The 23273-nt window shown below is 42.7% G+C and overlaps 2 protein-coding genes across 2 annotated transcripts in view; one reads left to right on the top strand and one right to left on the bottom strand.

Annotated features, from left to right (window-relative positions):
• Positions 1 to 508: 508 nt before the first annotated feature.
• On the bottom strand, positions 509 to 14649 carry twf1a (twinfilin actin-binding protein 1a). The gene is made up of 9 exons (XM_058074904.2): positions 14500 to 14649; positions 10005 to 10085; positions 9754 to 9932; positions 8489 to 8584; positions 8307 to 8411; positions 2392 to 2517; positions 1994 to 2144; positions 1800 to 1921; positions 509 to 1512 (listed from the first exon to the last, which is right to left on the bottom strand). Exons 1-9 carry the CDS (start codon positions 14522 to 14524, stop codon positions 1345 to 1347), a joined length of 1053 nt encoding a protein of 350 aa, XP_057930887.2. The 5' UTR covers positions 14525 to 14649; the 3' UTR covers positions 509 to 1344.
• Positions 14650 to 15557: 908 nt separating this feature from the next.
• tmem117 (transmembrane protein 117) overlaps positions 15558 to 23273 on the top strand; it is a 45199-nt gene continuing 37483 nt past the window's right edge. The window contains 2 exon segments of the mRNA XM_078791711.1: positions 15558 to 15936; positions 17617 to 17932. The gene's annotated coding sequence lies outside the window, so the exon portion shown is untranslated.

Genomic DNA, 23273 nt, shown 5'->3' with positions numbered 1-23273 from the left:
GGAAATGTATCAGGATCCATTGTGTTCATTTATGGGGAAAAATATTAATTTTATTTTTTAAAGAAAACATTTGGAAATTTGCCAGGGTGTAACTGTAAATTGATTCCATTAACTTGTATGCATGTTGGCGGCATGGCGGTCGAGTGGTTAGCGCGCAGACCTCACAGCTAGGGTTCAATTCCACCCTCTGCCATTTCTGTGTGGAGTTTGCATGTTCTCCCAGTGCATGCGTGGGTTTTCTCCGGGTACTCCGGTTTCCTCCCACATTCCAAAAACATGCTAGGTTAATTGGCCACTCCAAATTATCCATAGGTATGAATGTGAGTGTGAATGGTTGTTTGTCTATATGTGCCCTGTGATTGGCTGGCCACCAGTCCAGGGTGTACCCCGCCTCCCGCCCGAGGAGAACTGGGATAGGCTCCAGCACGCCTGCCACCCTTGTGAGGACAAGCGGTAGAAAATGAATGAATGAATGAAATCCATATAAAATGACCCAGAACACGTGATGTGCAATTTCAATATTTTATTCTCCTTAAAAAGAAAGATCTGTAAGAAAACAATTTTTTTTTGCTTCTCTACTTCTAGTGACATTGACAACATGATGAGGTGAGCTTGGTAGTTCGTCTAATAATTGGAATCAGTAGATGAGTGGCTGCAACGACATTTTTCATAAATTCCCTTTCTTACTCTAAGCTCGCTCTCACGCTTTCTTCCTCTCGGCCGGGATTCTAACAGCTTCCTCTGCTGTACAGAGTTTACATGGATGAAATATTTCTGGAAGCCCCTTGTTCAATTCCACCGTGATCCTCAGCAGCATCACTACCACATCACACACACACACACACACACACACACACACACACACACACACACACACGGCTACCATATGTACATTTACAGCACTTGCATAGAAAAATACGTTTCTCAGCAGATGATTTTTGTGTTTTCTCTCTCCGCTCCATGTAAACCACAGTAAAAAAAAAAATGCAATATAAAATGCACTTATGAGTGGGATCATCATCTCTGCCTTGGAGCACCAGTCTTGCACACACACACACACACACACACACACACACGTACATACATACTACACATAGGAAGTGACTTAAGGAATGCAAATAAAGAATTTGAGCAACTTAAAAAGGGGGGGGTGTTATTGTGATCGGTACATGAATCACTGGGAATGCACTAAACGGAGACGTGGCGTTGCTCAGGTCACATGGGCGTGCATAGCTGACTGTGGGTGAAAGAAACCTGCTTGGGAATCCTATTCTTTTTAAAACAAGCAACATCTCTGGAATGTTCCACTATGGAACGTGCACGAGGTGTCAAGATGGTCCGTTCTTAAATGTTCTCCTGTTCATCTGTGGGGGGTCGGGTCATGCGGCGCCCGCCACGTTTGCCTTGCGGGCCTTTGGGCTTGGCGAAGGCCTGCTTGTGTGCGTGCTGCTTGGGGTGCACCTCGTCGTACATGAAGTCGCTGGTCAGGTCGTCGCCGCTGTCGATTTCCAACTAAGAGAGAAGATACATAACAGAAATTCTGTTTCACACCGATGATACTACGACTACTACGACAAAATATTTCACAGGGTTGGCAATTTATAGTAAAATCAAAATGGCAAAAGGCGTCCCCATAATGCATTACACAAATAGGGGGCCACCAATTTCACTCACATACATCCCTAGCGTGTACATACTTGCTTACGTGCTTGGAAAGAATCATTTCATTAACCGAATCCACAGGGGCTCACCTTTTTAGGTTTTGTGCTTCATGGATAGTTAATGGATGGTTACTTCACCTTTTTCTCAATTTCCATGTTCAGCTGGTTTTCCACCATGTCAACCAGAGGGTTTTTGCAGCTGGAGTAGAGCATCCTCTCTCGGATGCTGCACTTGTACCCAGGCATGGAATAAATGAACACTGCAAAGAAGGAGAAGAAGAACCCATCAGAGCAGGTAAAGACAGAGGAAGCCCTGGCGACACTGAACTCACCTGTGGACTCCAGGTAGTCGCCCTCGTGGGAGTGTTTGTAGAGGAAGAAGTGGTAGCGTGCAGAGTCTTTGGGGATCCTGGACGGCAGGTCCCTCAACTCTGTTTGCTCGGTGCTGCACAAACAGATGAGCTCCTGTTCGGCGTCCACTTGCTTGTTGACCAAGGAAAGGAAATGGATGTTCAAATGTATGTTGATAGATGCAACTGAAACACAGTTCTGTTTTTGTGCGGAGCATTAATACCATGGTGTGATGCTTTGAAAGCCTCACAAAGGCCTTTTAGGCCACATGAACAAGCCATTGTGTCCGCCGCTGACAAAAGACACATGATGGATTGTCTTCTTCTTCCTGTCTGTCAAACAAGCCGCCTGCTCTCCCTCTAAGTCCCCCAGCACTCACCAGCTGTACGTAGTTGATTTGCCGCTGCCTGAAACGCTCAAGTGCTGCCACCGCATCTTTGTGGATGGGGAAGGCCACACCTTGGAGCGTCTGGTGCTTGGAGTCCACGCTGATGTCCGTCTGCACCTGAACACACCATACAGACACGTCATCAAGATGCTCATTGAAATGATTTTCCCCTCGATGTCATAAATAATGGAGAATTGTAGCAAATATTTCATTATAACTTTTGCGGTATATCATCGCTAGCATTTTTCTTTCTATTGGCTGGGATAAATTGCATGGTTATGAAGCAGCCTGTGTCCAGTTAATAATTTGGTCAAATAATTCATAGTTGACCATTTCACACCCGCTGCACGGTCGCAGAATGGTTAGCGTGCGGGCCTCACAGCTAGGAGACCGGAGTTCAATTCCACCCTTGGCCATCTCTGTTTGCATGTTCTCCCCATGCATGCATGGGTTTTCTCCGGGTACTCTGGTTTCCTCCCACATTCCAAAAACATGCTAGGTTAATTGGCCACGCCAAATTGTCCATAGGTATGAATGTGAGTGTGAATGGTTGGTTGTCCATATGTGTTGTGGGGTTGTATTGTTGTGGGGTCTCTTGTGACTTCTTGGATCAGTCGTTGCTGGGGTCTTGGGGTCATTTTGGTTGGCCAGCCATTCCTGATAAGGTTCACCACTGTTCCATGTTTTTGCCATTTGTGGATAATGGCTCTCACTTTGGTTGGCTGAAGTCCTACAGCTTTAGAAATGGCTTTGAATTTGTTTTCTTCTCCCTTTAACTTTAAACTTTAATTTGAAAGCCAGATTTTGTGTTCATTTGGGTCGTCATTGACTAATATTTAAATTAGTTTGATGGTCTGAAATATTTACGTGTAAGTGTTGTGTTTCAAATCATGAAAATAAATTCAATTCACTCACCTAATGTGCGCATTCTGACATCACCAGGCTCAGAAAGGGTTACATCCATATCCTTGTCACCATACCCAACAAGCTCACCTACTCTTTGTCATCTCTCACGCCAACACAGCTATCATCATCATCATTTACAGTGGGATCTTCAACACCACTCTGCTCTCTCTGCTATTAGAAGTTATTTTCCCTCAAACATTATCTGTGGGGAAGCCACAGCAAATCAGGTGGGGAGCTTAATGTCAGCTGACAGATGTCACATGACATATGCAAAGTGACGTTTACGGGATCAACCCAAACTACCTTGGCAATCGACTAGCAGTTTGAGATCAACATGATGGCCACCCTGGTCTATGGGGTTACAAATACATTATCTCTCTTTCAATATTACCAATATTCTTCTGTTTGTCATCACCACAAATAAACAGGCAAATGACAAGATGATGACCAATAAGATGAAGGTATCTTGAAAATGCATGAAGGCAAACGCAAACATCACTGAGCTCCTGAGGAGACGACCTTGCATATTAATGCCACAATGCCAGACTGCAGGTTTTTCGTCCATCTGCTTTGGTTGATGAATATTTCAAAGTTTCTTCATCATCATCATCATCATCATAGTACGATCTGACGGAAGAGTGGGTCCACATCTCTAAACATGACCATATATGGTCACAAGACAAAATGAAGCAACAATGTCCATGTCTTGTGAGTGTACAGATCTTGGTCATGTGGTCAACGTATGCACAAAGCTCTCTCTCGCTGCGCAGGTCTAAACTTTATGTCTGCTTTCAGAGGAGGAATGGGTTTGACCCGCATAAGCCCCCGAGACTCCACCTCCTACCATTCTAATGAGTCAGCATCTTTTGGACTGAGGTTGTACTGCCGGGCAAGCACAAGCACACTGCCGCTGACCTGGCACTGCAAGGACGCAAGGACGCGGTGCTCGCTTTTCATTTCAAACGAATACATGCATGCACATGTGCGCGCGCACACACACACACACACGCACACACACAGTGTTCCCTGCATGCAATGCAGATGAGAAAGAACAGCGTTGGGAGCTCATTTAGTCCGCTTGGCCTAACGTCCCTCTGGATTGCTTCCAGACAACAACTACACAACATCACCTCATGTCAAGGCTAGGGCTGGGTAATATATTGGTATTTTTATCAAAAACAAGCATATTGTTCATATCCATATAGACTGGATTTGATACAATAAGGTTTCATTTTTCAAGATTGCAAGCGAGTTCCAGCACCTCCGTATCTACTTTAAACACCGTTTTTAGTGTTTAAAGGAGACCTATTATGCTTTCTGCCCTTTTCTGACATATAACTGTATGTAGTTAGAATGTGGTATTCTCATGTTAACGATGCCAAAATTACAGATAATGAGGTTTGTGCATTTTGGGATGGCTCAAAACGCTCGGTTTCAAAGGGTGATGTAACACTGCCCTTTCTTAGAATTTCACCAAGATTGAGTTGGGGACGTAAAAAAAGTAGTTGACTACTACTTCAATAGTCGACTTACACAGTAGCGTGTAATGGGTATTAGTCAAATTAAATGGTTCATACTAGAGACGTACTACAATGAGACAGAGGAGGACACGCCTTGCAGTGGCCCAAGGGATTCCCTTGTACCCCGGTATCAGACGCTCCAGCACACAGGAACCGCCACCTGCTTTTTCATGTGGAGCCAAATGTTGACCCAAAGGACGCAAACCCGTTACATGTATAGACATTTATCCGTCAGCCAGGTGACCAAGTTCTCGTCCACAGTTGTCAAACCACCAGCCCCGTTGGGGTGACGATCAATAGGCCAAGATGTTATCATGTTATCCGCAGTCTGCTCCTCTGCACCACACTCACAGGCCACAGAGCAGAAGAGACCAACGGCTGTTGGAAGGCAGTTGATCCTGACCCAAGTGGGCCTGGCAAAGCATAGTCCCGCTGGTGTTGTCAGTAATGTAAACAGAGAATGGAAGAACTTTCGAGCCACTCCATGTTCTATTTGTGGTCCGATCTGTGTTAGGTCATTTAGCAATTCCAGTGCAGCCGGGACAAATGGGTCTCTCGATTTAAGCTGCCGGTGTACTGAGTAATAGACCCCTCTAATACCTGCCAGTTTCTCGCAGAATGCATGATCGCCAAATTAGCCACGTACGCAATTTTTTTGGCGATGGTTGCTGGCAATATATACATGTTGAAAATGAGGGGAGCCAGGACTGATCCCTGTGGGACGCCATTTCTGAGGCGATGCACCTGCTCTTTGGGCTATAACCAATGGTGAGGTTAAAACACCATGATCATGTGCCTGTCTGGCAGTAAGCATACAAGCTTGCCATACGGTATCATGGCTGCTGTGAGATCAACAAACACAGCACCTGCCTTTTTTCATTATTTCCTGTGTTGCAGCAACTCCATTGGCTCTCTGTCACATCCAGAATTGAATTCAAAATCTGGCTGTATACATTCAAGGCCAAAGAGGGAGGAGAGAAGGTTTGAGAAGGTTTAACACAGCCGAGTGTAATCTTAACCAATGAAATTAACACGTCTCATCGCCTTTAAATGTGCAGGGCCCACAGGACTGCGCATCAGAGGAGACCCTTGGATGGTTTATACTCTCCCGGTATCTCCTCATCATTCTTATTTTAATGTACCCCATCTTTTCAGATCACGTTAAGAATAAAGATTAAAACTGAGAAATATGGGCAATCACAAGTAAATCCTTAAGACACCGACTGACTTACATTTATTCAATGAGCGTCTTTCTCTTTTTTTCTCTTTGAATGACATTCAGGAGATGAGAAAAGCTGAATATAGCCTCAGTATCGGATGTTGTGGCTGAGATGTGAACTCATTAGTTGACATTTGGGATTGACCAATATGGTTTCTTTCAGGCCGATGCCGATTTTTTTTCCCATCACCATTAGCCGATGACCAATTTTGCTTGGGCTGATATTTGTGGCCGATACTGCTATTGCTCCCTCAATTTACATGAAAAAATGACAATGATAATGATAGGTTAATGTTCATTGAAGTTATCATATATTTGACTGTGAACACATTTAAATATTATATGCATGTGCCCTGTATACTGCTGACCTTCGGGTGAGTGTGCCTATGGAATAAAAGACTACAAGACACTCAAGATTGTGAAGAGGAAACAGAAAACATCTGACCACAGCGGCACGACAAAGTCCACCAATTGTATTCTTATCATACATCTAAATGCCATCAACTGTTGTGTAAGCTTGATCACATCACATTGCAACAGCCACTTCCCTGTCCTTTAGGGCTGCATTGTGAACTTTGTAACTTAGGGAAGACCCCAAGAAAATAAAAAGGGAGGCAACGGAGAGTGTACTCAGTGCGGTTGGAGATTGTGTGCCGAGTACATCTCAACCGTTCTCCTCGCGAGTCCGAGTACATCTCAACTGTTCTCCTGGCGAGTAAAATTGATAACTGTTGCCTTCTTTCTTCTGTTTCATTGTTAAAGGTGCTTAGACCTGACAGATAACAAAAATTCTAGGTCTCAAGTTTAAACAAATATTTATTGAAATGTAAACACTGAAGACAGTAGGATTCAGCTTTCTTAAACACACATTTAAACAACATTATCACCTTTAAAAGGAATAAATATTCAACCATGTGCAAAACATTTCTGTCGTAGTTTAAGTTTTATCTAGCATCGATGTAATGACTGACTGTAATGACCCCCCCCCCGCCAATTTAGTATGATATACAGTAAACCTCGGATATATCGGATTAAATTGTTCCACTGGTTTTGTCCGATATAAGCGAAATCCGTTATATGCGTATACCGGAAAATGTCCGTTTTACGCATATATCGGATTTATATCCGGTATATGCGTAAATCGGATTTTATCCGTTATAAAAAGGCACTTCCTTGACTATGTTTCCAATGTACCTGGATGCGCAGGCAACGCTGCAAACGCTGCAAATGACGTCGTATAGCGGCCTGTCACGATTCGGCGAATCGGAGCGCCACGATGCGGCCATCCGATATATGAGAGGGAAATTTAATGGAAATGCATTGGAACGGAATTTGGGCCGAAATTGGCAAAATCCATTATAAAAAATCCGATATATGCAATGAATTTTTATTGGAAATGCATTACAGAAAAATTGGTTCTTTTTTATCTGTCCGTTGTGAGCGAATTTCCGATATATCCGAGTCCGATATATCCGAGGTTTACTGTATAAAACATTTCTGTTAAAGTTTGTGTTGTGTACGCTAAAGACCTCTGATAGACACGGCTGCTCCAATTCGTTCTATGTGTGTGTGTGTGTGTGTGTGTGTGTGTGCGCGTGCTCGGAGAGACCGCACACACATAACACAACACGCATTTAACCTCAGCCCGGCGTTGGCTGAATTAAACTCCTCCAAACACCATGGGACTGAATTGCCAAGGTTGCCATTAAAGCGGTGTTGGTAACAGCTGTACATATTATTAAAAGTTGAAAACATACCCTTGTTGGGATTCACCACTGTTGCAGTGTGGGAGGGGTACCGTGACTGCGTGTCCTCCGGCAACACTAAGCTGCCTGGCGGATGCCTGTCTGTAAATACATCGGCGAACCCACGCATGTATCGGCCGATACCGATTCAAGTAAATAACGGAAATATCGTCCCGATATATCGGTCGATCCTTAGTTAACATCATATTTTTCAGCCGTCACACCCATCTCAGCGTCGCCCAGTCAATCAGATTACGAAATTGGCTGCGCACTGTGGTGGCCTGCATGAAATTATCACTGCACGGGGTGCGCCTCTGCCACCCTGCGCTGCGCCACAAAAATAGAACCCAGAGTGGTAAAGCTGCATGCTTTTCATTTTTCACTATGTGGCCGTCGCTGGAAAAACGTTTGGACACCCCTGCATTAGAGCTATCAATTAAATTCAGCCTTCCTAATGGCCAATTTAATATAGTTATTTTAAAAGAATAATGACCATCCTGGGAGATGAGTGTGTACCTCGTGTAGTTTGATCTGTCTCAGTTCCTCCTCAGCAGCGGTGAGGGGCTGCGGTGCCGCCTGCGAGGTCAGATATTTCCTGTATCCGCTGAGGTTCAGGTCATCCTGGAGGACAAAGTACTGATTAGCGGAGTTACCAGGGATACAATTTTACGAGGTAACTGCTCAGTGTGTCGGCCAACCTTTGTGGTCCCAAAAATCTCATCCTTGATATGTCCGCCCCCAAACTCTTTCTTCAGTGTGGCTCTGGTAGCAGCAAACAGCATTTTGTTTCTCACCTGGTAAAACAAATACAATACTGATGTAGATATTCAGTTATTATGCATCTCACCGTTTACTTGCATTGGTTCCAATTGATTTGGACTTTGCCCCATGGTCGTCCCATAGAAAGCAAAGGAAACAGAAATCATCTGTCCTTGTGTCAAATTGTTAAACAGTCCTTTTAATGCAACATTTCAACATTCTTGAAATGTAAAAAGAAGTGAAGCACTTCTGGAGCCTGACTGTGAGTTTTCTTAATTCACATCCTTTCCATTGTGCACAGAAGGTACCACATCCTTGTTATGTTGCCAAAAAGCCAAAGCTACTGCTAAACCCTCACAATATCCACCGATTTGTTGACTTGTGTTTGTCTGGCACCATGGGTGAGGTAGTTGTATGGATCGCTGCATGTCAAAAGCTACTTAAAGTATCAAACGGTTGTTTGACTCATTCAGACAACCTATACACAGTTTGCTCTTTTATGTTGATTTTATTTAGCACAGTTTTGTAGTAAAAATTACAAGATTATCTAAAGTTCACTTACTTGGGAAAAAAATAATTGACCTTATGCAATTAAATGTGATTATGATTATCGTATTTTCCACACTTTAAGGCACACTTAAAAGTCTTTAATTTTCTAAAAAAATCGACGAGGCGCCTTATAATCCCTTTACGAGTTCCAAAATCTGTTACAATGTTGTTGTGCTACTTTGGTAGCTATCGATCCATATCATTGTATATTTTTTATTCAATCTGTTTAATCTCTAGAAAAATAGAGCAGACTCATTCAGGTATTCATTCAAGCCTTTATGTCCATGTTATGAAACGGTTCTGCAAGTTCCAGACAAGCCTGAGCCTGTATTATTATCTTTTGCTTTTTTTTGAGTGAGACAACAAGAATGTTAAACTTTGCCACGTCCTGCAGCAGTCAATCCCAGCCTACTTTCAACTGGCAGCGAATTTTCCTCGTAACATTCCTGAGTTCACATAAACATTTGTCTATTCATTTATCTATTGCACTGCAACTGGTTGTTCAGGTTTCACTAGAGCCAGACAACAATATCACTAAATAAGGCGGGCCATACTGAACCAAACTCATTTTCCCAGGAGGAATGAAATGAACTGAAGCACTGAGGTGGAAAACCCCACCCAGAAAGAAAGAAGCCTTTCATTCCCGTCTGCTTACAGTAGCGTGGTCAGGAGTCCAGGCCAGGAAGATCCACTCGAAGCCCTGGTTGTTGCTGGAGTCCAGCCTGTAGAGGATGTAGCAGGGCATGCAATCCTCCAGGAGGGGCAGCACTAAGGAGTCATACTCATGGTCCCACTTCATTGACGCCTTCTTGGTGGTGGCCAAAGTCAGCTGCTCTGGAAAAGCAACGCAATTTCCTGTCACATAGAAACTTACTTGCTGGACTGATACGGCTTATATATATTTACCATGCTCAATGATGATCTTCAATACTCGGTACTCGTCTCCACTCTTGGCACTGGCAAAAATGTCCTTCACATCATTGCCCGCTAGGAAATACATGAAAATGTCAGCATTGTATCATTTTCACAAAATAATACCATATTCCTTCAAATAGTGGCCCTCGTTCAAATAAACACTATGCTTCCATTAGGTGTATCGCCCACTTCAATAAATAAATGCTTCACCTCAAATAAATACCACCCGTGTAATGTGGTCATGACCAATGAACACACACTGCTTACAGAGCAGACCCGGCATATGGAAAGCTGACCTTTATGTTTAGTGTTTAATTTGGAGCAAAACATTGCAAAACATTACAGCACTGGCACCGTCCTCCAAAATGTTAAGTAATAATAAGAAAGATAATTTGATCAATACAACATTATTAGAGCCCTCTAGACATGAAATAACACCCCATAGTAACTGTAACACTCCTATTACCCACTACAGTAGACATAATAAGAAAAAATATATAGAATTTATCATTTGGAGAGTTCCTTTCATTTTGATTATGTTCATGTTATTGTGCTTGTGTGTGTTTATGTAAATGTGTTCCAGAGCTAGGGGAGCTGAGTGGTGTGCAGACAAAGTGACATCAGGGGTTGAGTCTTATTTTAGCATGGGTTATGGCCGCTACAGTAGCCCGTGTTGGGGATTACTGTGGCTGTTCTGAAATCATTCAAACCTGCACTAAACATCTGTTGTTCCAGCAATTGAGTATGGTGCTTGTGTATAACTATTCTATTCGACTGTCGCTAACGCTACACCTTTTCTACATTGAGGGCTTCACTGAGGCTCTTGTATGCAAGTCCCTCTCCACATGACAATTACTCCACCGCTGCCTGCCATAAACAGAATCATGCACTTTTAGTCCGGTGTCTGCCCTCTGCCCACTCTGCTTTCAGCTACTCCACCCACCATCGCCTCACTGCTTCCGGCTGCCCTGACTGTGCAGCCCTCTGAGAAAAAAAATCCACAAACTGAAGCAACGCATTTCCACAATCTGCACTATCCATGAGGCTGAACTCCTAATGGACTCCATCAGCTTCCATCCTCCATCACCACTATCCGAATAAACCACTCATCCAGCCTCCCCCACCGTCTCTGTTGAAAGTCCACTCCCACTAGAGCTCAACGCCACTCCTGATCAGACAGATGCTTCTCCTGTGGTCGTTCCAGCAGTTCCCAATGCTGCTGGCACCCAGTTCAAGGAGGGGGGTATACCAAACTCCTTGGCGACCTCCACTCAACTAAACTGCAATCTCTTCCCGTTCAGTTTCAGTCCCAAACCGCGGTGCCATGCCGTTTCCTTTACTTTCGCCCCTTCAGCTGCTGTGTTGCCCTCTCTCGCTGCTAATGAGCTGGTTGACCTTTACAATTCTACTGTCCATTCGCCATTTGACTGCCTGGCCCAGCTAAAAACTCATCTCCCTCCTCAGATCTGAACCTTGGTTCAATCCTGAACTCCGCCAACTCAAAACTATAGGCCGCCGCCAGGAATGCCTTCACATCTCTAAATGTACTTAAACACAATATATCCTACAAATCTGATCTTAATGCTGCCAAATCCGCCTACTACGCCAACATTTTCCACCATGATGGAAATACTACAAGAACTTTATTCTCAACTATTAAGAAACGACTCAACCCTCTACCTCCCATTTTCATCAGTATCATAATGTCAACAATATCTAGATTACATGCAGGATAAGGTCAGCTCTATTCATCAGAACTTGAAAACTCCCTGTTCACCTCCACTTAATTCCCACTGGCTCAATCCCATTATTGACTTGGCTCCCACCGTTACGGTGCCAGCGTTCCTCCTACCTCCCAGTCAACAGATCATTGATCTGATCAGGTACTCTAAGTCTTCCACCTGCTAACTTGAACCCCTTCCAACTGTATTAGTTAAGGAGTGTTTACCAACACTCTCCCATCTTATCACTTAAATTGTTCACACATCCTTGTATACTGGCACCATTCCTCCTCCTCCTCCTAGCAAAACCGCCTCAGTTACACAAATATTCCAAAAACTCCGTGTGGACCTCCTTGATCTTAATAACTGCTGACCCATATGAAACTTTCTGTTTATTTCTAAGTTACTTGAGGAGATAGTGGCCACTCAACTCCGGGACCATCGACTTACAATCTTTTTGAGCTCTTCAAGTCTGGCTTTTGGCCCAATCACAGTACTGAAACAGTTCTTATTCTTAAACACCAAGACCTGTTCCTTGCAGCAGACTCCGGCCTTCTTTCCATTCTTGTACTTGACCTTAGTGCAGCTTTTGATACCATATCTCACTGTCCTCCTGGATGATTTAGCCTGCATTGGGGTCTCTGGCACAGCTTTACAGTGGTTCTATTCCTACACGTCCAACCGTTTGCAATTTATTCAAGGTCAAATTGTTAAATCTTCATGCTCACCTATCACTCATGGTTTCCTTCAAGGTTCAGCCCTCGCACACTGCATTTCCGTTATATTATGGGAACACTCACCTGCTCGGTTACACTCTCTGTATTGACGGTGCCTAGTATTAACCAGTGGCGAGAGTGCCACTTCCCGTACGAGCTTACAGCACCATGACACAGCAGTCGGGGCATAGTGAGGGGGAACTAATGCTGTAGCTATGTACCTTTCCGTAGTGGCCTGAGGCATTGTGAGCTATTGTGAGTTGAAGCGAGCCGGTGTGGTGTGGCGAGCTGTAGCCTTGTCAATATGCTGGTCACATTATGCAAATGGTGCGTTCTTGGAGGATTGTTGGAGGGTTTATCAGAAGGGCAATAGGTGCCTCATTACATGCATTCGTATCGGCTTCTTTTTATCTGTATTTATATCTTTAGAAACACTGTTTTTCTTTAAAACCCATATTTAAGAAGTCAAATGGGGTTTAAATATTAGATTTATTAACACTGAATCCTATATCTTGCTAAATTCAAAAAATTGTCTGGAATATGGTTGAGCGATATATTTTATGTACCGGTATACCGCTATATATACCATGATAGGAAAATGACTTATACCGGTATAAATGGGAAAAAAAAGTAAAGGGTTGATAACTGCGTGCCGTGGCGAATATAGAAGATGAATGAAATGCTGTCATCGTGAGGAGAAGGAACGTTCATGTGTGCAAGTATTTACTCAGCAAACCGCTCAATCATGGCACTAACCCTTGCAACCTAAACGGGTTGAAATGGCTATAAACGCTGGCGAAAGTTGGCTGAATCGCTTCTTAGTCTTACAGAGTATGAGTGGAAGCTAGCAAGGGTTAGCTTGTGTGGTTGTGTGTGCACGACTCAGGCTCGATGATTATATTTTCACCACATTGTGTTTTACGGCTTTCATGTAAGGAACATTTCACAGTGTCTGAGCAACATGCAGTTGCTCAGTGAAAAAATTCGAGGAGCAGGTTAATTTTTGAACATACACATTCTCCACAAGGGAACACACTTCAAAGAGTGCCGTTTTTGGCTCATGTCTGCATAAACAAAACAAGAGTGTCATGAAAATATCTTCATGCAGTTGGAATTGCATGGGTGACTACATCTTCCTTAATCACAAGCACAGGTATTGGAGTGTGTTGAAGATTTAGTAGTGTGCAGAGGCTGACATATCATTAGAAAAGTTGTTACTAATAAATAAATGTGCTTTGCAATTTGAGACAAGTGTATTTCATTATATGGCTTAAGGTTTGTAGCTCAGAATCTGATGACTTTAAATTTCATATCGTCATAGTGTGATACATCCCAAAAATATTGTGACATATGCGAAGGTCCATATCACCCACCCTTAGTCTGGAAACAATTAACTGCAATTAATGAATTGTATAGAAAACTGACAAAAGGCCAACTTCCTAATAAGATGCATGGTCCTCTCTAGTCTCTACATTTGAGTGCATAAGTTCAAACAAGGGGAAAAATGCTGCCAAATGAAGGAGCACAATGTTGTCCTACACGCTGTTAATAAACTAAAGATTAATATGCAACACATTTGAATCCCAACCAAAACAGACAAGCATCTACGAAAACAACTTGAACCTTGTGAAGATGCAATCTGATCCAAATATCTAGGAGAAAGTCGTGTTTAAGTCAAATAAACCACACAGAGACGCGCTCATCCTGATTGATCAAGCGGCTGGATGAACAGGCCAGTCAGTAACATCTAAATTAAGGCGTTACCCGTTCATTCAACGGGATAACGTCAACATTATACTATCTCACCGAGGGATTGAATCGACTCGGAGACATGATTAGGGCATAATACACCCGACAGTCATGATTTAGGGCTCTCACAAAGCGCCTACCGACAAACATGTCATCACACATCAGACTAGCTAAAGCTAGCTAGCGGCGATTAGCAAAGTTGACTCTCGCGTTCTCTTACTCCGTTGCTTTCATTGACGAGGGGGGATAAATTACGTCACATACGGAAAAGTCCAGTCTGACAGATGTTATCAAATGTACCTTGAATGCCCGTCTGATGTGACATGATGAGCGACTTTCGTCAGAGGGAAGCTTCAGCAGCTGATCAGGCGATGGAAGGGTCGCAAAGAAGCAGGAAGTGAATGACACCAGTATGCCACGCCTCTGTGGTGACGTCACCATCCAAAACGAATCCAAGAAAAATAGTTTCCGAAAAAATAAGTAACCGACCGACATTTTTAAAGGAGTAACAAAAATAATTCAAATGCTTCGAAAAACGTGTCTCTAGTATCAAAAATACGAATTCAGTATACACAGTAAACGAAGCGAATGAAGTGTAACCACCACAAACCGTCAAAACAAAACAATTTCCTATAGTTATCTTATTACATCTAAAACTTTTACAGACTAAAACATTTTGTTATAAACACACACGGCGTCAACGGGTTAAGACAACCGAAATTACATGAACATGAGAGCACATCGCAATAAACGTCAATGACGTCACAGCCAGTACAGCTACTCTGTGTGGATAACGCCCCAAAATGTGTAATAATCACAAAAAAGACAAATTAGGCGACAAAAACCGATGACAGTTGATAAAGAGGAGTGTGGGGCTCTTCAGTGGTTTACAACACATCATTCCAAATATGCAGGTAAGACATGATTAGCTCTTTAGCTCATTTGTCTAATATATTGCATGTCACACATTGGTTTACCAATGTGAGCAATTAACGTTTTTGATATGTATCTATTGTTCAACCGAACCTATAGGAACACTGAAACTGAAAGAGAAGAAGAAACAAGTGAGGCAAGGTGATTTTTTAGGGGCCCAGGATTTCTGGTGGTGCCCCCGATGCTGTGTTTAAAGGCAGATGTGCATTATTGAAGTGGACTCTGAGGTTGACTTTTTCTGTATAACCTACACTACCAGTCAAAAGTTTGGAGACACTTTCTCACACAATAACATGACATCGTATCTCCAAACTTTTGACAGGTATTGTACACGGCATGCCTGTCGTTTTATTTTGAAAACGAAGGCGGAAGCGGGGTTGCTGCACCACCACAAAATTCGCTCTACAGTCAACGTGTAGGTTATATTGATGCTATGGTTGGTTCCGGTCCTCCACCACAGAACCAGCGCCCCTTCCACATACCCAAACCAGCACCCTCCGTCGGCCTCCTTTTACACGAATCACCGCCCCGCCGATCCAGCCCGCCTGCACTCATGGACGCTCGTTCGCAATGGCGGATGTTTCGTTGGTGGTCCTGCTGCCGTGTAGCCCCAGCAGGTCGCGCATGGATAATTCCAACACGTCCCCGCTGCTGCATCACCATCTACTCTTGAGCAGGATGGGCGCTCCGTTGGCGGTTTCATGTGTCCGAGAAACCCAGTAGGGGGCGGCGTCAGCGAGGTGCGTCGGACGGGGAAGGTTTGCTGCACGTGCGCTTCTGCGAGGTGGCCGCCGGCCGGCTCAGGTAGGAAGTTTCTCTCATCCCTCTCCGCCTCTTTGACTTCCAATGGAGGCATCGACTTTTAAAGGTTTGTAACACATGGCAGTTTAGTTGTGACGTCATCACTGTTGTGTGAGTGGTGGAGCATGGCCAAAGGGACAGGTCATTAGGTGCACCTTCACAGTGATGTGATGGCCTTACCTACATGATAATAATGAACCTTTGTTGTCATGCCAAAACCGCTAATGCAAGACGTCCAAAGTGCGGCCTGGGGGCCATTTATGGTCCACAGCTATTTTTTGTTAAATTTACACGAATAAAGTCAAAAGAAAGTCAAAATATTAAAAGAACATTGCAAGTCATCATTTCAGAAGCATAAAGTTGAACTGTTAAAGAAAAAGTACATAAAAAATATAATGAGAAACTAAACGACAAAGCTGTAATTTTTGCATTTGTTTGCAGAAAACGTTATGCTACGAGAATAAAGCAAAAATATAATTGGAATAACCTAAAAAAAACAATAGCACAAATGGAAAAAACTGCTCTCATTTTATAAGAATAACCTAATCTAAATAAAAAAGTTTTATATTTCGAGGGAAAATGTCATCTTAGTAGCATGCACTTTAAATATTAAAGAAATTCAGTATTTTTTTTAAAGTTGTGGCATGAGAAACAAAACAAAAGGAAGCTGGGGAATATTAGGTTGGGTAAAATGTGGTCGCCAGGAAGCTGAGGTGTTGCCGGGCGATGGTGGAGTGTGTCCAAACTCTGCCATCTTGGCTCTATCAAGCTGCACTGTGGAGGAGCTTATGCAGCTTTCAGACTGGCATTGCATGGCAATACTTATGTACAATCGGAGGAGCACGCAGAAGATACGTAAAGCAAGAAACACCTCTACTTGATAAATATATCAAGTAGTACTTGATAAATATAACGACCATGTCTACATGTGAGGTGTGTTGTGAAGTGTCGAACATAAACAAGCGTAAATAGAACCGCTTGGTGATTAAAGGTGCAGACAGGTCTGAACATCTACTTGTTTTGATCTGACAAATCTCAAGTAACTTTCATCAAATGTAGAATTACTTACAACGTCTCCTTGGCTGCTGACGCTGGTAACTCCAAAGGAGTCAAGGATTGCAGTGTGCGTAAAGGCCCTTAATGTGTGGTTCCAACAATCACTTCCATATTACTGTATTATCATTCATATTGTGATGCCATAGCTCACGGTGAGATTGGCTTCTGGCTGCCCTGTTCTAACTAAACAGATTTACTTCTAACAAGAAATTTTGTTGTATTTTAATCTCATAAAACGAGATCTCGTGACACCCCTACTGAAAGGATAAAACAGTACCAGGGGTGAGGCGTGAAATATGAAATGTGCGATGCTGTGTTTGCTGGGTATATCTAGTGTTATTTCTGGGAATCAGGGTAGTGGTGTGGGAGTGAGGGGGTCATAAATGGAATCAGACTGGTGCTGTTGCAGCTTTTGAGGGCATCTCAGAGCTCACAGCTAGACAAGCCATCACTAAGATTCCATGTTTGTGATCCATGTGATTCGTCGCTGAGGAACCTGACTGAATTTAGCATAATCCCAAAATCAATCCTCAACAGAATTCATGGTGTTGTAATGTTGTAATCTCACACTAAGCCATGTTTCCGCCGTCACTAATCTGACTGTGAGATGGTCTCTCTGCCTCCCAGATGTGGCGGTGGCCAGCACTCTGCAGGATGGAGGCAAACGGTCGCTTCCGCCACCACTTCCAGCATCCGTGGTCACGCCTCCCCCTGGCCTACCTCGTCATCTTCTTCAACTTCTTCTTCAACCTCATCTTCGCCGAGGGCCCTGTGTCCCACAGTCAGACAGAGGCGCGCATAGCCGTGGTGGGCCACTGCTTCTCCTTCCTCTTAAACAAGCACCCAGGGGGCGGATGGGGCGTCCTCAAGGTGACATGCTGCATCCTGGCACTTGTCACGGGCCTCCCAGCCAGGAAGTTCATGTTCCACCAACTCCTCTTTGGTAAGTCATGCGCAGCAATTCAGTGGAATGTACAAAGAGAAGTTTTCAAAAGTGCAAACGTTTTCATGACAGCAAATGGTCAATCATGTAGAATTTACTGCATTACACCAAAAAAAACAATACACATGTCCCAATACAGGGGTGTCCAAAACGTTTCCCAGTGAAGGTCAAATGATTTGTATTTTTGAAAAGCTAAAAAAAAAATGGCACGTATCCTGATGTTATGTGTTGGAGAGTGTCTTATGATGCAGGATAGACAAAGTGGAACCCCGGACTAACCTGGTGTCGGCTCACACCTGATCTGTGTAGTGCAGCTCTGTCTGAAAGAATCCATTTGGGGTCTTTTTTTTGGGTACCACAAACACCAGAGCACTCTCATATCATATTATCATCATATAAATACAAGTAATTGATAATAGTGACAGTGACGATTTGGAAAAGGCAATGAAAAGGAGCATAGCAGGTCCCCTTTGATGTTCTTTTTGTTCAGCAGTGGTTTTGGTCTTGGACAAAAAAATATTTACGAAGAAAGTTCATATACTAATAATAAAACAACAGCCAAAATGGGGAAAAAAGAGCAAAGAACGAAGTTGGTACTAATAATAGTCTGATTCACTTATGACAAAGCTGAGATGCATTGTTTTCTTGAAGTATGTATAACATCTTAGAATATCTACATGTGTTGCTAAATATGAAAGTGGCCAAGTTGCATCCTTTCCTTTTTCACTATGTGGCCCTTGCTGGAAAAGTTGGGACACCAGGGACACCTTGCCGGAGATGGTTATAGCCCACAGGATGCCATCTGTGTTCTGTCGTGTGTTAGTGTGCCATGCAAAGATGGCCTCTGTTAGGTCATGTAATGCTCAAGTGGAGTGTGTGTGTGTACACAGTGGGTGTGGAGACACCCCTTTTTTGAGTCGTGATGATTTCACTGATGACTGCTTCGAAGGAATACCTTTACAGGAAGTATTTGTCTTGAAAGTACGGTGTAAACTCATTTTGAAAAAGAATGCTATTCTGCCGGTTGAATAATACTGGTGCCTTGAACTATAAATGGCATGAAATTTACATTCAATAATCAATCAATCATATTAAATACAATAACAATACAATAAAAATAATAATTGCAAACAATGTACAGTTAAAGGTATTTAAGCAAACGTGATGAATCTTTCAGTCTGGCCATCTCTTGTAGGGCTCAAATTCACCCCAATATACCAAGTATTCATTTCCAACATCCAGGATATTAAACTTGCAACCTGTGTGCTCTTAAATTCCCAACTGCACATCTCCAGGGACACGAGGAGGATATGCGGTATGAACCAAACCTCCCCGAGAGAATCCTAAAGAGTGCATGATGAATGCGATGTGTGCATGCTAAGACGCAGGGGAGGCTAGCCTGTGTTTTGTTGGGGGAGATGGTCATTAAGATGCCAAAGAAAGCCGGAGTTCAAATTTCATTTGAACATGCATCAGATTCCAATTGAGTGCATCCCATAATCAGTTCCCAGTTCCACATGTCCAAAAGGAGTAGGAAGAAGCAAAGCTTATTAAATCCTACCCCTCCATCTGGTACTTTTACAATCACTAACTGTTACCTGCCTTTCTGATTTCATTTCTTTTTTTTGGAATTTTTTTATTTATGTATTTTTTTGGACACATACACATGTATGTGACACATATGAACATATAATGACATAAACTTTGGCACTGTACGCACACTCCCATTTTTGTTCTTCTAGATCCTTCTTGAAAGTGTTGACTCTGTCCTCTGAACGTAGTCTTTGGTCAGTCTTTCCGTTGGTCGTTTTGTTATAATGATATTTGTAAATTGTGAACACTGGAAGATGATCACTTTGATTAGCAGGCCACTAGTGGTTTTGCTATCAAAATCATTGGTGAATATATTGTCAATTAAGGTGGCACAATGGTCTGGTATTCTACTTGATCTGGTCATTTTGGGAAGAAACTCAAGCTGTACATTGTATCTATAAAATCATCAATTACCTTGTTCTTGTGTGGATTCAGCAGATCAATATCGAAGTCTCCACATATGAAAATAGTTTTTTGATTATTATCTAAAAAGGTTGTTTTGATCCAATCCTCTAACATTTCTATCCTTGAGTGTGGCGTTCTGTATAAACAACTTATGTACACGTTTTTGCTTTGTTCTTTACAGATTTTAATAGTTATACATTCTAAATATTGTCAATAGCAATTGCCATATTCTTTACCACTTTGTAATGTAGTTGTTTGTCCACATACAGGGCCACTCCTCCTCCCCTCGTGTTGTTCCTGTTGATGCAGGTCATCTCATAACCTTCCAACTCAAAGTCCGTGCCTTTATCCTCGTTCAGCCAGGTTTCCCAGATTGCCATTACTTTGAAAGGTTCCTTGAACACATTCAAATATTGTTTGATGTTGTCATAGTTTGCATACATGCTTCTGCAGTTTATATATGAAGAGCTTGCAACCAAAAGGCGCTAAATCCATTTTGACTGATTTCGAGAAAATCAATGATTTTTAACTACGCACATATCAATCTATTTGGTCATCAAGTCTATATTGCAAATGAAAGAGCTATCAATATAGGTCATAAAATGCATGCTATAAAAATCCTGCACACACCATGTATTCTATATATATTTTTGAATTTAGCGCCTTTTGGCTGAAATGATGGATTTAGCACCTTTTGGCTGAAATGATGGATTTAGCACCTTTTGGCTGAAATAAATTAGAAGTCACCTTTAACTTCTTCAATGGCATTGTTGTAAAATAATGTAAGGTGCTTTAATGTGCTATGCTAATAAAATAATTACAACACAGAAGCCATTCTCAACATACAATACACCCCCCCCACCCACACACACACACGCGCACTCGTTCACCTTCACACTACACACACTACAGAAACAAAATGTTATAACCTACCACTAGTACACTGTTACTGATAAAATTTTGTTAAGATATTATAGCACACATTAACATCATCCACATTCCATGATGATCAGCTTTAACACAACTCAACATACCCAATTATACAAGACAATGGTACAAGACATGTCATACATTGCAGGTGCATTCAACCTGTAGGCTGCAGTAGAGCGACACATGAAAAATAACAATTTGCAGACAATAATACAAATTTTATTAAAAGCAGTGCTCATATTTGACTGCACCATGAAGGTGACAGTGACAAAAATCATCTCATTACAAACTCTTTACATTGTATGTTCTTTAGTACAAGTAAAATAATGTTTCTCATGAAAGTTGGAGGTGTCAAGGTAGAGACATGCCTTTTATGGCGTAAAAAAAACTTCCATGTTACAGAATACTGTAAAAACACAATTTGTGTTCTCCTGAATTGCATAACATACTCTAAATATCATACGTGTACTTAATGTACACAAACAAAACAGGATGCGCACTGATACTGGCTTTCTGTATGTGCAGTGCCAATTGTATTCTTCTCTCTGATTGGTCAGATTATCAATTGATGGGAAACTTGGGCCAATCAGAATAAAGAATAAACTTGGAACCCCAAGTAGCTTGGATCCTTTCCTGCTTTCTCAGGTCACATGCTTTCTTTGCGATTTCAGCATCAGGTGGTCATTCATGTCGACATTTGTAGACATCATTCATGTAGATATTTGTGGTTAGAATGATGCTACAGTATATAATAAAAAGAGACTGGCAGAACAGCAATGTATTTCTCAAATTACAGAGACATGAGAAGAAAGTAAAATACATCAATTATGAAGAAGGGAGGAATTAAAATCGGTTATCATGGCGTGAAGATGGAAAGAAGACATAATTGTGAGCAGCAGACAATTTCAGACTCAGCGGGAGGCTTTTAATGCTGTCAGTTAATTAAAATGTGGGGCGTCAGTCAGCCATTTAAAATGTGATTAGAAAGTGATCAAAAATGGCCGTGTGTGGATTCCAGCAGGGTGACTCCCCCAATTAGGAGTTACTAGGTTGTTACAGCATCTTATTGGTGTATGGTGCGTGTTCTCACCACTAGATGGCGACCTTGCTCGGTCTTTACAGTGTTTTTTGACTAAAGTGACTAAAAGGCAAGGAAAAGAACGATGTGTTTTTCGTCTGTGGTCACCTTTCTCACACGTTAGGTGCCCAGGAATGACTGATCCTCCAGTTTGGATAGCAGCCAGGAATGATCAGACTACTTGCTGTCTTGAAAGGCATGAGGATACAGGAGACATCCATTGATTTAAAAAATAAAATAAAATACAGTCGCATCTGCAGATGTACACCATGCACATACCTCTGACCAAAGCAAAGGCTCATTGGCAGCGGAAGCAATTAAGTTCATCCATGCAAGTGAATTCAATTATGTAACTGTGATGAGCCCTGAAATACCACGGTGGAAGACGTATGGTCCGGGCTCAACGCCGGCCAATCCTGCCTGTGGCAAATGACAGCAACAAAAAAAACATATATATACTTAAATGGGTGGAACAACAAGGCCGCCAGCTACGACAAAGATGGCTGCTTTTGGCATCAAAGCCTCAAAGATGTGTATGGATGCAATATGTAAAATAGTTGAACAGCTGAGCTTGGTGGAATGAATAACCTTGAAGCGTCGGACTCGCTATGCTGATTATTAACTCATGCAAATGGCAGTAGAACATTGTCAGCGAGGGCGGAATGAGGTCATTTAAAACGTTTACACCTGGGGCGTCCAAACGTTTTTACAGCCAGGGCCACATTGTGAAAAATGAAAGGAGGATATTTAGTAAATATATACATTTCCAGAAAATACCATCATCTTATTGTGGTGGAGGGCCTCGAGTGATCCTTGGAACTAGGTTGTCCGGGTCTATATGCCCCTGGTATGGTCTCCTCAAGAGGAGGGATGACAGGCGAATGCCTGATGGTCGGGCCTTCATCCATGGGGCCCAGACGGTCCTAGCCCGAAAAGCCATGCGGGATCTCCCCCCATAGACCCACCACCTGCATGGACACGCGCATGGTTCTGGTGAAATGTGTTTTGGGTGGTGGTTGAGGGCGGGCGCCTGGGCAACCTGGTCTTCAGTGGCGGAGTCTGGTTCTTGGGACATGGAATGCCACTTCTCTAATAGGTAAGAGGTTGGACATTCCGACGACAGTCTGAATCGCCTCGAGCCACAGTTCGGGTTCTGGAACCAAACTCCTCAAGAGGGGCTGGACCTTGTTTTACTCTGGAGTTGCTGCAGGGGAGATGGAGGGCTTATTCATGAACAAGCCGTGCTGGAGGGTCATTTCCAGGGTTGGGCATCGTTTGAATTTGAGCAATTCTGATTGCTCGTTTTGAGTCAGTTTCCTTACAATTCTCAATTCC

The sequence above is a fragment of the Doryrhamphus excisus genome, linkage group LG1 (assembly GCF_037039965.1).
Source record: "Doryrhamphus excisus strain RoL-2023G ecotype Guam linkage group LG1, RoL_Dexc_Guam_v1.1, whole genome shotgun sequence".
In the NCBI taxonomy this organism is placed as follows: Eukaryota; Metazoa; Chordata; class Actinopteri; order Syngnathiformes; family Syngnathidae; genus Doryrhamphus; species Doryrhamphus excisus.
This window is presented reverse-complemented; position numbering and strand designations above follow the sequence as displayed.

Coding starts and splice junctions, on each gene's coding strand:
- twf1a (XM_058074904.2), bottom strand. CDS start 14,524: ATGTCACATCAGACGGGCATTCAAG. Junction 8,585..9,753: donor GGACTCCTGACCACGCTACT/GTAAGCAGACGG, acceptor TTGTTTTACCAG/GTGAGAAACAAAATGCTGTT. Junction 1,922..1,993: donor CGACTACCTGGAGTCCACAG/GTGAGTTCAGTG, acceptor CCTTCTTTGCAG/TGTTCATTTATTCCATGCCT.